The following is a 15,438-nucleotide window of genomic DNA, read 5'->3' on the forward strand; positions in this document are numbered from 1 at the left end:
ACGGAAATATTCAGATCATGTATAGTATGGGCACCCAAAAGCGAGAATTAAGAACATTCTCTGTGTCCTGCCATTGGGTTTTTTTTAAAGCTATTTTGAGGTACAAAACACATACCATAAAAGTCACCCATTTGCCACGCACAGTTCACTGTCTGTGTGTACACTCGTGCAGCCATCACTGCCATCAAGTAGAATGTTTTTGTCACCCTGAAAGGAAACCCTTACCCGTTGCCCCCAGCCTCAGGCAACCACCAGTCTACTACTTGGTCTCTCAATGGAGTTGCCTCTTGTGAATATTTCATATAAATGGAGTCACACAACGTGTGGTACTTTGGGACTAGCTACCTTTACTTAATGTTTTCTGGGTTCATCTGTGTCGGTTACAGCTTATATCAGTGCTTCATTTGTTTCTATTGTCAACAGTACTCCATTGTGGGTTAAGGCCCTTGTTCATTCATCAGTTGATGGACCTTTGGGTTGTGTCCACTTCTTGCCTATTAATACTGCTGCTTATGAACATTTATGTAGTTCTTGTGTGGACACCCATTTTAAATGTCTCTGCCATCAGATTTTATCCTCTGAGTTAATTGGGTTGATTTCACCATGTCTCAGCCGTTACACATGCTGTCCTTACTGTCTTTTTAGTTTCTGTTCCTCTTGAGTAAACCTATGTTATTCAGACTTGGCTCACAGTCTCCTTTCCAATGAACTTTCTCTGACTGTTCTAACTCCCATTAGCTTTAACTCTCTTGACACTTGTCATCTAGCCTGTGCAGAACAATTCAGTCCTTTATTTGACATTGTTTTTATTTTTTTCATGACAGGTAATTTCGTCTTCCTAAGTATACATTTAAGGGATAGTAATATTTGATACGGGTGGTACTTAACCTTGTATAAATTGAAAATACTTTAACTTAACAGTTTTTCCGATAAAATTAAGTACTTTATGCCATATCAATAAACTCTTCTTGGAAACATTGGTATAGCAAAGCTTTTATTCTAAATGTATGCTAAGAAATGAAATACTAAATTGAGGGGTGCCTGGCTGGCTCCAGTCCGATCAGAGTCTGCCTTTGGCTCAGGTCATGATCTTCATGTTCTTGAGATGGAGCCCTGCATCGGGCTTTCTGCTGTCAGCAGAGCCTAATTAGATCTGTTGTGTCCCGCACGTTCTGCGCCACTCAGTCTCGTGCTCTGTATCAAAAAATAAACGTTAAAAAATGTGTGTATATCTCTATACACACACACACACACACACACACACACACACACGCTTATATAAGTAAAACTATTAATGAAAGCACTTAATCAAATAGAGGAGAAATGTTCAATCAAATGTTAGGTTTTTTTTCCCTCTCACTATGAAAAAGCATGCTAAATTTGTCTTTCTTTCTTACACAGCCAGAACTGTGACTTATAGATTTGTATTACTTTACCAATGCAAATATCTAGGGACAGCTTTTTTGATATGCTTTTACCACAAACCCTTAATCTCTTCATCAGAGTACATGCTAAAGCAGCCTAACGTAAAGAGTATGGACATGAAATGATGAGGAACTTTAGTTTCACAAGACTCATTTATTTCCATGTCAGTGGCTTTCCCTTGCCTCTGATGGTCATGTAAAGGATCTACTACTCAGTCAAGGAGGGCTATTTGTACCGTAGTCTGTGAGCATCGTCCACTCAGTGGTATAGAGAGGAAGTAAGTTAAAAGGATTATAAGTGGAAAAAAGTACTGTTGGCTAGTGGCATTGGCAAAGTTGTTTGAAGTACTGAGGAAATATTCTGGGCCTCATGCTCCCCATTTGCTACCACTTGTGGTGGAATGAAGAATAACTTCAGGGGCGCCTGGGTGGCGCAGTCGGTTAAGCGTCCGACTTCAGCCAGGTCACGATCTCGCGGTCCGTGGGTTCGAGCCCCGCGTCAGGCTCTGGGCTGATGGCTCGGAGCCTGGAGCCTGTTTCTGATTCTGTGTCTCCCTCTCTCTCTGCCCCTCCCCCGTTCATGCTCTGTCTCTCTCTGTCCCAAAAAAATAAATAAAAAACGTTGAAAAAAAAAAAAGTTCAAAAAAAAAGAATAACTTCAGTATAATTTGTATAGGGGAAAACTTGTATTGGCAGGCCACCTGCCTAAACTATCACATTGTATTGGAACACAAACTACAGCAACAGTAATCATGCTACATGCAGACACTTAGAGCTATGTGCCACGTACCCTTCTAAGTTGTTCATCTATTATTTCCTAATGTAATCTTCCAAACATCCCAATGGGGTAGATACTATTATTATTTATTTTGAGATCACTTTTTTAAAGTCCTTTGTTTTGAGAGAGAGAGAGACAGACAGAGAGAGACAGAGACAGAGACAGACAGATTTTGGGGAAGGGCATGAAGGGAAAGAGAGAAAAAGGGAGGGGGGGGAGAGAGAGAGAATCCCAAGCAGGCTCCTCACTGGCCATGCAGAGCTCGATGTGGGGCTCAATTACATGACCCTGTGATCATGTCCTGAGCTGAAATCAAGAGCCAGACACTGAACTGACTGAGCCACTCAGGTGCCCCAGTAGGTGCTATTATTACCTTCATTTTACAGATGCAGAGATTGAGACGGAAGTTTTAGGTAGTGTGCTCAAGATCATACAGCTCATAATGAGAAGAACTGGGAAATCAGACCCAGGCATGCTGGCCCCTACTAGGATATTGCTTCTCAAATTCTTCCATGAAATATCTTGTCACTGAAAACAGTGTGTTCAGTTTCATAATCACGAGAATAGGAACGTAATTCACCTATGTGAATATGTAAAATCATAGTTGATGTGGTGCTTGGAACATGAAAATAGAAATGTTTACCATAAAGTAAATTCCTATATATCCTCCATTTGACGAATAGATATATTTGTACATTTATGTGATCATATATAATTTAAAAACATTAACGATGTTATGTTTTTGTAAGAGAGTAAGGTTGGTAAACTATTCTGTAAGAGTATTGAAACATTTCATCTTTGTAGGCCATAGTCTCTGTTGTAGAAGCTGAACTCTTTTGTTATGATCTCAAAGTAGCCATCAATCAGCATGTAGAGGAGAAGGTGGCTGGCTCCAAAAATATTTTACTTACAGCGGCGCTTGGGCGGGTTAGTTGGCTGAGGTCCTGACTCTTAATTTCCACTCAGGTCATGATCCCAAATCCCACATCATGAGACTGGTCATGAGACCGAGCCCCACATCAGGCTTCGCCCTGAGCTAGCAGCCTGCTTACAATTTTCTCTGTCTCTCCCTCTGTCTCTCTTCCCCACTTCTGCATGCTCTCTTTCTCTCTCTCTGTCTCTCTCTCAAGTAAAAAAAAATTTAGTTAAAGAAAGAGATGATGGTTTTCTACTGGATTTTCAGTGGTTAAAATTATTTTTTCTCTATTTTAGTTGCAAGAAGAACAGGAACGACATGGAGAGGCCGTAAGATGTGCTGAGGAGATGAAAGATCATGTGCAAAAGTATAATTGAAACCTCACAGAAAATAACTTGTTTATTTATAAAGCAGATAAACAGTGTAGTATGGGAAATGTATTAGTTATGCCAGTATATCATTGTTAAGCTGGATACAAATTCCAGCTTTGAGCTATTTTTAAATGCAGAATTGTGGTATATTATCTCTGAATTTTGCACCTTATCCACAAAACACGATGAGAAAAATGGTACAATTCCCAAATCTTCCTCTTGACAAAATTTTAAGGATTTCTGTAATACCCTCATTTGTTCGGAAAGTATGTGATGTTGTTTTAAATTTATGTGTGAGAATAATTATCTTAAGATCTGCATTTTAGGCTACAGGTTAAAAATGCCACACAAGAAGCAACCATCAAACATCAAGCGGCCCAGATTCAAGATCTTGAGAACAACATGATAAAGACAAGTTTGGTAAGTCGATCTCTTAATGTCTGTCCTACTGAAAAGGAATCCGTATTTCACTAGTAGTAGTACATAAGAATGTTTTGGATCCCATGGAAAATCTCACTGTTGCAAAGGTTTGGTTGATATTGTTCCTACTTGCTACTAGTGATGTAATTCTTCTATATAGATGAAGTTGATTGAATTCATAAAGTAATGATGTTTGTAGTGAGATTTTCATTAAAAAAATTTGTGAGAATCTAAAAAAAAGCAACATTTTATATATACCACATTGAGCATTGTAGTCCACCTTTGGCTACTGTTAATAATGCTGCTGTGTACGTTGGCATACAGATGTGTGAGACTCCCTGCTACTATTTTTCAGCGTGTTTCAAACGTCCCCAATCTTTGAGTGATCATTTGATCTTGAATTCTGAATTCTCTTGTAATCTCATCCCTTCAGTGAGAGTTTGAGAACGGTTTATTTTAATGATGATTTGTTGTAATTTGTAATTACAAGTTTGCAATTTATTCTCTTCATTAACAATGACTGGCAGATCATTATGCAAATGTCCTTCTCAAAGGAATGGACTTTTCTCCTTGTTGGATTTTGTAAAGGAAAAGAAATGCCAGTGAAAAAGGAGAAATGGTTTCTCTGTCAGAGAATTACCTAGTAACATAGTACTCCTACCATTGCAAGTTCAGACTCATTTTTTTTTTTTCCATTCACGTGAGTTAATCAGACTTTCGGAGATTTCACAATTCAATCTCAGAAAAGACTAATGTGCCATTCAGGATTCTCATTTATTCATATGTCGTGAAACCCCAACTGTTTTCCAAGCAGAACAGTGAATGTCATCCCACTCTCACCCTCCTTTGTAGGATTCTCATTGTAAATCCTAAGCGGGAGCAATGAGGTAGATACACTGACCAACTCGTTTCTGTCAGTCACAAAAGTTATATAATATACATGCAAGTTTCATTAGGCAGCTATACCCGTCAGGGGAACTAGAATATTCTGTTGACTGGTCCTTTTTGTGGCTGAAGAGACATTGAAAATTATTTCCTCTTCTAGACGTCTTATAAATGAGTCACATGGTAACAAGGAACTTTTCATGCGAGTAACATGATACTCGGTTGATCAGTCTCCTATGAATGAGGGTGCTAGGCATTGTCCTGCTACTGTGTCCTAAAGAAATCATTAAGGTCTCAAAAACTAAAATCTGTAAGGATATCCGAAACTGATGAAGCTTATTAAAGAATAACGAGGGATTTTCTGTACATCTCTATAGAAAGGAATTAGGGTTATGGCATGAAATTACCTGCCACTTTAAAGTGTTCCCTGTGAAACAAAAACTTAGATAGCTTTCAGGCAACTGAGTCCATAGCTCTGACTTCTCTAGAAGGTCCTTATCTCCTGAATCCCCAAACCAGGGGCTACCTGGGTGAAGATATTTGATGCACACAATTTTGAGGTGAAGAATCTGGATTGGGAAGAAGAGGTAGCTCTAGCCAACTTAACCTTCCTAACAATATAGTCAAGTATGGGTCTGAAAGGAACTTCAGAAGACTTCCGTAAGTTGAAATCTCTATGGACGAAGAAATTACTCAAAAGGAAACAAAGGCAAACCAGTGATCATCCAGCCCTTGTGATAAATGTCGTGTTATAAGGAAAAGCGAGACAAAGTATGCTGGTCAGCATCCTAAGGGTAAGGGTGCTCCCTAAGACTCAATAAGAAAAACACACTCAAAGTAACACCGAAAAGAGTCCAAATAAAATGTACACGATTAGCTGTCTACAAAGGTACTCCATGTCAAGTAATGATTTTTTATATGAAATTTATCGACAAATTGGTTTCCATACAACACCCAGTGCTCATCCCAAAAGGTGCCCTCCTCAATATCCATCACCCACCCTCTCCTCCCTCCCACCCCCCATCAACCCTCAGTTTGTTCTCAGTTTTTAACAGTCTCTTATGCTTTGGCTCTCTCGCACTCTAACCTCTTTTTTTTTCCTTCCCCTCCCCCATGGGTTCCTGTTAAGTTTCTCGGGATCCACATAAGAGTGAAACCATATGGTATCTGTCTTTATGACCCAGCAATAGCACTGCTAGGAAAGTAATGATTTTTGAGTGCGCGGTTGAGATGTTGTCTGTGAGCACCTAGATGGAAGAGCGAAAAGTACACGTGGCCTAGGTAAAAGGGCCAAAGCTGGAAATGTGAATTAGAGAATCTGGTTTTGAAGCCTTAAGAGCAATTCAAAACACAGATAGCAAGGGGCAAGGACTTAATGTCAGGGGTTGCCGTCCTTCAGAAATAAGGTGGGGCTAGAAGCGCAGAGTGAGGGTATGATCATTTTTCTCAGCTGCTGCTGAGAAGTGAAGCAGGATAAAGACTTTAATAAAGTTTTTTTTGAAAAAAGGTCCTTTATGACCCTCAAATTTTCTTAGTGGAAGTTAGATTTTAGTGTAAAAGAAGGAATAAGTGAAGAAAACTTGAATCTGTGGATGAGATGATTCACTAAAGAATGTTCGAGTCCACTGCAAGGGGAGAAGCAGTGTTATAGATGGAGAAAGTTTCAAACTTAAGCAAATGGTTAATAGAAAAGGAGAAATTAAAATCTTTCTTCCTTATGCAGCCGGTGCTGGGATTTACAGATTTGTAGCACTTTACCAACTGCAAAGCTCTGGGGCCAGCTTTTCTGATATGCTGTTACCACAAAGCCTTAATCTCTTCACCAGAGTACGTGCTAAAGCAGCCTAACGTAAACAGTATGGGCATGAAATGATTGAGGAAATTTGGTTTAGCAAGACTCCATTATTTCCATATCAGTGGCTTTCCCTTGCCTCTGATGGTCATGTAAAGCATCTACTACTCAGTCTAGGCGGTGCTATTTGTATTTTACTCCGTGAGCATTGTCCACTGAGGGTATAGAGAGGATGTTAGTTGCAAGTAGTATAAGAGGAAAAAAAAGTACTGTTTGCTAGTGGCATTGGCGAAAGTTGTGTGAAGTACTGAGGAGAGACTCTGGGCCTCATCCTCCCCATTTGCTGCCACTTGTGGTGATATGAAGAATAACTTCAGTATAGTTTGTATACGGGGCCACTTGTATTGGCATGCCACCTGCCTAAACGATCTCATTGTATTGGAACGCAAAATACAGCAACAGTAATCATGCTAAATGCATACACTTAGAGCTGACTATGTGCCACGTACCCTTCTAAGTTGTTCATGTATTATTTCCTAAATTTATATTACCAAGATCCCAGTTAGGTAGATACTATTATTATTTATTTTGAGATTATTTTTTTAAGGTTCCTTATTTTGAGAGAGAGACAAAGAGAGAGAGAGAGAGAGACAGATTGTGGGGAAGGGAAGGTAGGGAGAGTGAGAAAGAGAGAGAGAGACAGAGAGAGAGAGACAGAATTCCAAGCAGGCTCCTTGCTGTCCACGTAGAGCCCGATGTGGGGCTTAATCACGTGAGCCTGAGATCATGTCCTGAGCAGAAATCAAAAGCAACACACTGAACCGACTGAGCCACTCAGGTGCCCCAGTAGGTGCTGTCATTACCTTCATTTTACAGATGCAAAGACTGAGACATGGAAGTATTAGGGAGTGTGCTCAAGGTCATAGAGCTCATAACCAGCAGAATTGGGAATTCAGACCCAGGCTTTCTGGCTCCTACTAGGATATTGCTTGTCAAACTCTTCCATGAAATATCTCGTTGTCACTGAAAATAGCATGTTCAGTTTCATAATCACGAGAATAGGAATGTCATTCACCTATGTGAATGTTGAAAATCATAGTTGATGTAGTGCTTGGAATATGAAAACAGAAATGTTTACCATAAGGTAATTTCCTATATTTCCTCCATTTGACCAGTAGATACATTTGTATGTTTATCTGATCATATATAATTTATAAACATTAACAACGTTATGTTTTTGTAAGAGAGTAAGTTTGTTTAACTATTCTGGAAGAGTATTGAAACATTTTCGGCTTTGTAGGCCACAGTCTCTGTTGTAGCAGCTGAACTCTTTTGTTATGACCTAAAAGTAGCCATCAATCAGTGTGTAGGGGAGAGTGTGGCTGGGTCCAATAAGATTTCAGTTACAGGGGCACTTGGGTGGCTTTGTTGGTTGAGCGTCCTGACTCTTAATTTCTGCTCAGGTCATGATCCCAAACTCCACATCATGAGACCGGTCATGAGACCGAGACCCACATCAGGCTTCACCCTGAGCTTGGAGCCTGCTTATGAGTTTCTCTGTCTCTCCCTATGACTCCCTTCCCCATTTGGGCGTTCTCTCTCTCTGTCTCTCTGTGCCCCACCAAGTAAAAAAAAAAATAATAATAATAACATTTGGTTACAAAAACAGGTGATGGTGTTTTACTAGATTGTCAGTAGTTAAAATTATTTTTTTTCTTTATTCTAGTTGCAAGAGGCAAAGGATCGAGAGGCAAAGGACATAAGATATGCGGAGAAGACGTAAGATCATATGCAAAAGTATAATTTAAACCTCACAGAAAATACCTTATTTATACAGCAGATAAGCAGTGTAGTACGAGAAATATACTTGTTATGCCAGTATATTATTGTTAAGCTGGATACAAATTCCAGCTTTGAGCTATTTTGAAAGGCAAAATTGGGGATATTATCTCTCTATTTTGCACCTTATCCACAAAACACGAGAAAAATGGCACAATTCCCAAATCTTCCTCTTGATACAATTTTAAGAATTTCTGTAAGACCCTCATTTGTTCAGATATTATATGGTATTGTTTTACACTTATGTGTGAGAATAATTATCTTAAGGTCTGCATTTTAGGCTAGAAGTGCAAAATGCCAGGGCAGAAGAAACCATCAAACAACAAGCGGCCCACATTCACAATCTTCCGAGCAACTTGTTAAAGACAAGTTTGGTAAGTTGGTCGCTTAATGTCTGTCCTACTGAAAAGGAATCTGTATTTCACTAGGAGTAGTACATAAGAATGTTTTGGATCACATGGAAAGGCTCACTTATCCAAATATTTGGTTGATATTGTTGCTATTTGCTACTAGCGATGGAATTTTCCTATAGAGATGAAATTGATTGAACTCATAATGATGTTTATAGTGAGATTTTCATAAAAACATTGTGAGAGTCTAAAAAAGCAACATTTTATATATACCACAGTGAGCATTTGGTTTAGTCCACCTTTTGGCTACTGTTAATAATGCTGCTGTGAACGTTGGCGTACGGATGTGTGAGAGTCCCTGTTAATATTTTTCAGCATGTTTCAAACTTCCGCACGCTTTGAGTGATCATGTCATCTTGAAATCTGACTTTCTCTTGTAGTCTCAACCCTTCAGTGAGAGTTTGAGAAGGGGTTATTTTAATGATGATTTGTTGTAATTTGTAATTACAAGTGTGCAATTTATTCTCTTCATCAAGAATGACTAGCAGGTCGTTATGCAAACGTCCTTCTCAAGGGAATGGACTTTTCTCTTTGTTGGATTTTGTAAAGGAAAAGAAACGCCAGTGAAAAAGGAGAAATGGCTGCTCTGTCAGGGTCTTACCTAGTAACATAGTGCTCCTACCATTGAAAGTTCAGAAACTCATTTTCTTTTTTCACTCACTTGAGTTAATCAGCCTTTCAGAGATTTCACAATTCAATCTCAGAAAAGACTAATGTGCCATTCAGGATTCTCATTTATTCATATGTCGTGAAACCCCAACTGTTTTCCAAGCAGAACAGTGAATGTCATCCCACTCTCACCCTCCTTTGTAGGATTCTCATTGTACATCCTAAGTGGGACCAATGAGGTAGATACACTGACCAACTCGTTTCTGTCAGTCGCAAAAGCTATATAATATACATGCAAGTTTCATTAGACAGCTATACCCGTCAGGGGAATTAGAACATTCTGTTGACTGGTCCTTTTTGTGGCTGAAGAGACATTGAAAATTATTTTCTTTTCTGGACGTCTTATAAATGAGTCACATAGTAACAGGGAACTTTTCATGTGAGTAACATGACTCTCTGTTGATCAGTCTTCTATGAATGAGAGTGCTAGGCGTTGTCCTGCTACTGTGTCCTACAGAAATCTTTAAGGTCTCAAAAACTAAAATTTGTAAGGATATCCGAAACTGATGAAGCTTATTAAAGAATAACGAGGGATTTTCTGTGTATCCCTATAGAAAGGAATTAAGGTTATGGCATGAAATTGTCTGCCACTTTAAGGTGTTCCCTATGAAACAAAAACTTAGATAGCTTTCAGCCAACTCAGTCCATTGCTCTGACCTTCTCTAGAAGGTCCTTATCTCCTGAATCCCCAACCAGAGGCTTCCTGGGTTGAGAAATTTTTTGGTGGGGCGGGGGGCGTTACTCTTTTTGTTGTATCTTTAGTTATATATATTTTTTAATTTGCATCCCAATTAGTTAGCATTTAGTGAAGCAATGATTTCAGGAGTAGATTCCTTAATGCCCCTTGCCCATTTAGCACATCCCCCCTCCCACAACCCCTCCAGCAACCCTCAGTTTTTTCTCCATATTTATGAGTCTCCTGTGTTTGTCCTCCTCCCTGTTTTTATATTATTTTTGTTTCCCTTCCCTTTTGTTCATCTGTTTTGTCTCTTAAAGTCCTCATACGAGAGCAGTTATATGATTTTTGTCTTTCTCCTACTAATTTCACTTAGCATAATACGCTCCAGTTCCATACACGTAGTTACAAATGGCAAGATTCCTTTTTTTTTGATTGCTGAGTAATACTCCATGGAATATATATATATATATATATATATATATATATATATATATCTCACATCTTCTTTTTTTATTTTTTTAACGTTTTACTCATTTTTGAGACAGGGAAGACAGAGCGTGAACAGGGGAGGGTCAGAGAGAGGGAGACACAGAATCTGAAACAGGCTCAAGGCTCCCTCCCAGCTGTCAGCACAGAGCCCAATGCGGGGCTCGAACCCACGAACCGTGAGATCGTGACCTGAGCCCAAGTCAGAAGCTTAACTGACTGAGCCACCCAGGAACCCCAAACATCTCCCTTTTAACGTGATTATTATCCATTTCTGTATCGTCTTTAAAGAACTAATCCATTCTTTTGCCCGTTTTTATATTGGATTGTCTTTTCATTATTGGAAGAGTTATTTAAATGTCCTACATGCAAATCCCTTAGTAGATATGGGATTTTCAGGTATTTTCCCCTGTTTAGTCACTTGCCTTTCACTTTCTTGATGGTGATATTTGAAGCATAGTACTTTTTAATTTTGATGAAGTAAACTTAATCTGCTTTTGTCTTTTGGTGTCATGTCTAAGAAATCATTGTCAAATCCAGTCATAAACATATACACATAAGCTTTTTTCTAAGAGTTTTATCATTTTAGCTCTTAGATTTTAAGTTAATTTTGTATATATGCTATGGGGTAGAGGTCTGATTTTATTGCTTTGCATGTGGATATCCATTTGCCCCAGTACCGTTTGTTACAAAGGCTAGTCTTATTCCATTTAATTGTCTGTCACCCTTGTGGAAAATCAGTTCACTATAATGTGAGAATTTATGTTTAGATTCTCAATGTTAATACATTGATCTATATGTCTGTCCTTATGCCAGTACCATAACAAATTTTATGAAAACTTTTTCCTAGTTATCTTGCAAATTACCAGTCACTTATGTAATAATAAAAAGTCAATGCAGTAGAACTAAACTTTGCTCCTATAGAGATTTTTGTTTCTTGAAGGACCCTTTTGCCAGCCTTTGCCTTGCTGACCCCATGACTCGATGTGAAGTCAGGCTCAAAAAGATAAAATGCTCTTTCTTTAGTGTGTTCAGACTTCTATTTATTTATTTGTTTAATTTATTTATTTATATTTATATATTTTTTAGAGCGGGCACAAGCAGGACGAGGGGGTGTGTAGGGAGAGAGAGAGAGAGAGAGAGAGAGAGAGAGAGAGAGAGAGACGAGAGAATTTTAGCAGGCTTCACACTTAGTGTGGAGGCTGACAGGGGTCTTGATCCCATGACCTGGGATCATGACCTGAGAGGTTGAGGCAAACTTTTAGTGTCTCAGTCAGTGCTGCCCACTTTCATTTCCATCAAATCTTGGCCATAGGATCTTTTGACTCAGTCTACTAACATTTACTTCATTATATTTTATTATCTCATTATAATGCATAGACTCATCCATAGTTTTCACCATCTAGGAAGGAAAAGATTAACTCTAGGCTATTCCTCTTTCCTGTTAAGCAATCTTGCTAACCCATCATCTTGCAATTCACAATGAGATCCTCTTCTGACCTGGTTCTTGTGTGTAACACTGGTGTTAATCCTGTGCTTGGCACAGATCATACTTTCTTGGAAAACACAGCAGCCTGTTTCCCTTCTTTCACTTGAATAGAAAGATATGCTTAGCTATATGTTTTAGCTCAGCGTATAATTAATGGAATAAACATTATATCATTAAAACAATACAGCTGTACAAATTGCGGTAGTATTAAGTTGATTTATCAGAGACAAATACTAGATTGGTAATTTGAATGACAACAAACTTTTGAAGCCAACTTGTATGATATGGAGAAGCATTGTGGGACAACACAAAGATGAAGTGATCTTACCTTCCCACACAAACAAGGTTGAAGTAAGGTAAAGGAGAATGTGGAGTTAATTTAAGTAGTGCTAAAGGACAATACATTTGTTTTGCTACTGAAAAGATGAAAAATGATTCCATGACATTCTCTTTATTTCCTCACTGAGGAAAGGAGAATGAAGATTGAGTATTCAATGGATTAAAAAATACTCAAAGCTTCCTATTTCCTTTCATTGAAATCAGACCAAAGGCCCAATTTTGGTTATCAAATTGACTCTTTCTAGTTTTTCAACTATTGTGCTTCAAATTGTAGGTCTCTGTGCTTCTACCTTAACCTGAGGGGACATTCTAAAGAGGCATTCCTGTCTACTTGTAAGAATTGTTGGAATTGAAGGGAATCTTAGAAAAAGATCTTAGAGACAGGAAGAAGGCAGAGGAGTAGGAGGACTCTAGGCTTGCCTCATCCCACGAATACAACTAGATAACAATCAGCTCACCCTAAAAACCCCAGAAATCGACCTGAAGACTGACAGAACAAACTCCACAACAAAAGGGAGAGAAGAGGCCACATCAAAGAAGGTCCTTGATGCAGAAATGTCGTCTAGAAGAGAAACAGATCCTGGGTTCTGCAGAGGGGAGGGAGTCGAGGTTGTGGGTAAGGGTGAGAGAGAGAAATGCACAGGGGAACGCACAAAGAGAACATTTCCCCATAGCCACTGGCTTGGAAAACAAGAGGGCCTGCATTTCGTGAGTTCTTGCAACCAGTAGTGTGTAAAGTCTGGAGTTTTCAAGGGCATCCGATTTAGCTGGTTTAGAGCCCTGAGGTACTCCACTGCTCATGGACAGAGGGCAGGCAAACAACGTGGGAGCATATAGCGTGGGTACAGTGGTCTGAAGAGTGCCTGGGGCACACAGTGGGGAGATTAGTTGCTCTTCTCAGAGCATGTCCCTCAGGGGCAAAGTTCAGAGAGACCTGTCTGTAGGAACAAAGCCGCTGGCTGGCACCAACTCCTTCTCCTGCCCCTCACCACAAACATAAAGCCACCTGCAGGAAGCAGTGCATTGCTAACACTGGTTACCTAACTTGCTTACACCAAACACCACCCCCTTGCACTCTGGTGGAACTACCTTTCTCAATCACTCTTGCTTGAGTCCCAGCACAGCAGACCCCTCCCCCAGAAGACCAGGACAAATGCCTGCCCACACCACATCTCCCAACCAGAGAGCTTCCCTTGGCCTCAGTTCCAGTAGAGGTGGTGACAGGTCTCATTTCATAAGCAGACCAGAGCACACCTAGTTAAAACCCGCTACATTCAGGCCAGGGACCAAACACTCACCAGACCAGGCAAGGAGAGCCTCTGCAGACGACTGGCCTAAAGGATAGCATAGCCAGAACACAAGAGCAGAACACATGCAGCACACACTGGTGACACTGCCTGAAGTGCTAGACCCTGGGCATTACACGACGTCTTTTTCCTAAGTCCATTACTTTCGGGAGCAGGTGACATAACTGGCTTCTCTAACACACAGAAGCTGGCAGATACTTAGACAAAAGGAAAAGACAGAAGCATTTATCCCAAATGAAAGGACAGGATAAGGCCGTGGCCAGAGACCTAAATGGGACAGATGTAAATAACACGCCTAATGGAGAATTTAAAACCATGATCATAAGGATATTCACTGGACTTGAGAAAAGAATGGAAGACATCCGAGAGACCCTTACCACAGACATAAAAGAGTTGAAGAATCAGAGATGAAGAGTGCAGTAAAAATTAACAGCAAGCTGGAAGAAGCAGAGGAACAAATTAATGACCTAGAAGACAGAGTAATGGAAAGCAGTGAAGCTGAAGAAGACAAAGAAGAATTATCCAATGCAAGAATAGACTTAAGGCACTCGGTGACTCCGTCAAATGTAAGAACATTCATATGATAGGAGTCCCAGAAGAAGAAGACAGAGAGAAGGGGACAGATAACTGATTTGAAGACACAATAACTGAAAAATTCCGTAATGTGGAGAAGAAAACAGACATCCAGATCCAGGAGGCACAGAGAACTTCCATCAAAATCAACACCCAAGACATATTGTAATTAAATTTGCAAAATATACTGCTAACATCTTTTTTTTTAGTGTTTTGTTTTTGCTTTTGTTTTTTTTTTTTTATTTCCGTGACAAAACGCAGACACAAGCAGGGGAGTGGCAGAGAGAGAGACAGAGTGAGAGAGAGAGAGAGAGAGAGAGAGAGAGAGAGAATCCCAGGCACTCTCTGTGCTGTCAGCGCAGAGCCCACTGGAGGGCTTAAACGCACGAACTGCAAGGTCACCACTTGAGCTAAGATCAAGTCATGCTTCACAGACTGAGCCACGAAGGCGCCCCACTGCTACAAATCTTAAAAGCAGCAAAATAAGACATTCACTTCCAAGGGAAAACCCACAAGGCTAGCAGGAGATTTTTCAACAGAAACTTTGCAAGGCAGAAGGAAATGGCATGATATATTCAAAGTGCTGAATGAGAAGAATCTGCAGCCAAATATACTCTATCCAGTAAGGCTATCATTCATAATAGAAGGAGAGATAAAGAATTTCTCAAACAAAAATGGAAGGAGTTTGTGACCACTAAATCAGCCTGTAAGAAATATTATCGGGGACTCTGAGTGGAAAGGAGAGATCAAAAGTGACAGTATAAAGGCAGGAAATGTAAAAGCAGTAAAAAATGTATGTTTCTGTAAAAAAAAAAAATCTTCAAGGAATTCCCCAAAAAAGGATGTACAATATAATAGCTTATCAAAACATGGGGAGGAGAAAAAAAATGAGCTCTAACTTAAGTGACCATCAACTTAATATAGACTGCTACACGCAGAAGAGGTGATATACAAATTAATGCTTATCATATACCAAAACCCACTAATAACCATGCAAAGAATAAAGAGAAAGAAATCCAAATATATCATGAAAGCAAATTAGAAAGACATCAAAGGGAGAA

The 15,438-nt window shown here is 39.6% G+C and overlaps 1 protein-coding gene across 1 annotated transcript in view; it reads left to right on the forward strand.

Moving 5' to 3' along the window:
• LOC122478362 (ankyrin repeat domain-containing protein 26-like) overlaps positions 1-15,438 on the forward strand; it is a 112,489-nt gene that overhangs the window by 79,867 nt on the left and 17,184 nt on the right. The window contains exons 19-22 of the mRNA XM_043572004.1: positions 3,415-3,485; positions 3,816-3,909; positions 8,313-8,365; positions 8,706-8,799. Of these exons, the coding sequence (XP_043427939.1) occupies positions 3,415-3,485; positions 3,816-3,909; positions 8,313-8,365; positions 8,706-8,799 (312 nt within the window). The remainder of the gene's footprint in view (positions 1-3,414; positions 3,486-3,815; positions 3,910-8,312; positions 8,366-8,705; positions 8,800-15,438) is intronic.

This window comes from Prionailurus bengalensis, unplaced genomic scaffold, assembly GCF_016509475.1.
Source record: "Prionailurus bengalensis isolate Pbe53 unplaced genomic scaffold, Fcat_Pben_1.1_paternal_pri Un_scaffold_55, whole genome shotgun sequence".
Classification (NCBI taxonomy): Eukaryota; Metazoa; Chordata; class Mammalia; order Carnivora; family Felidae; genus Prionailurus; species Prionailurus bengalensis.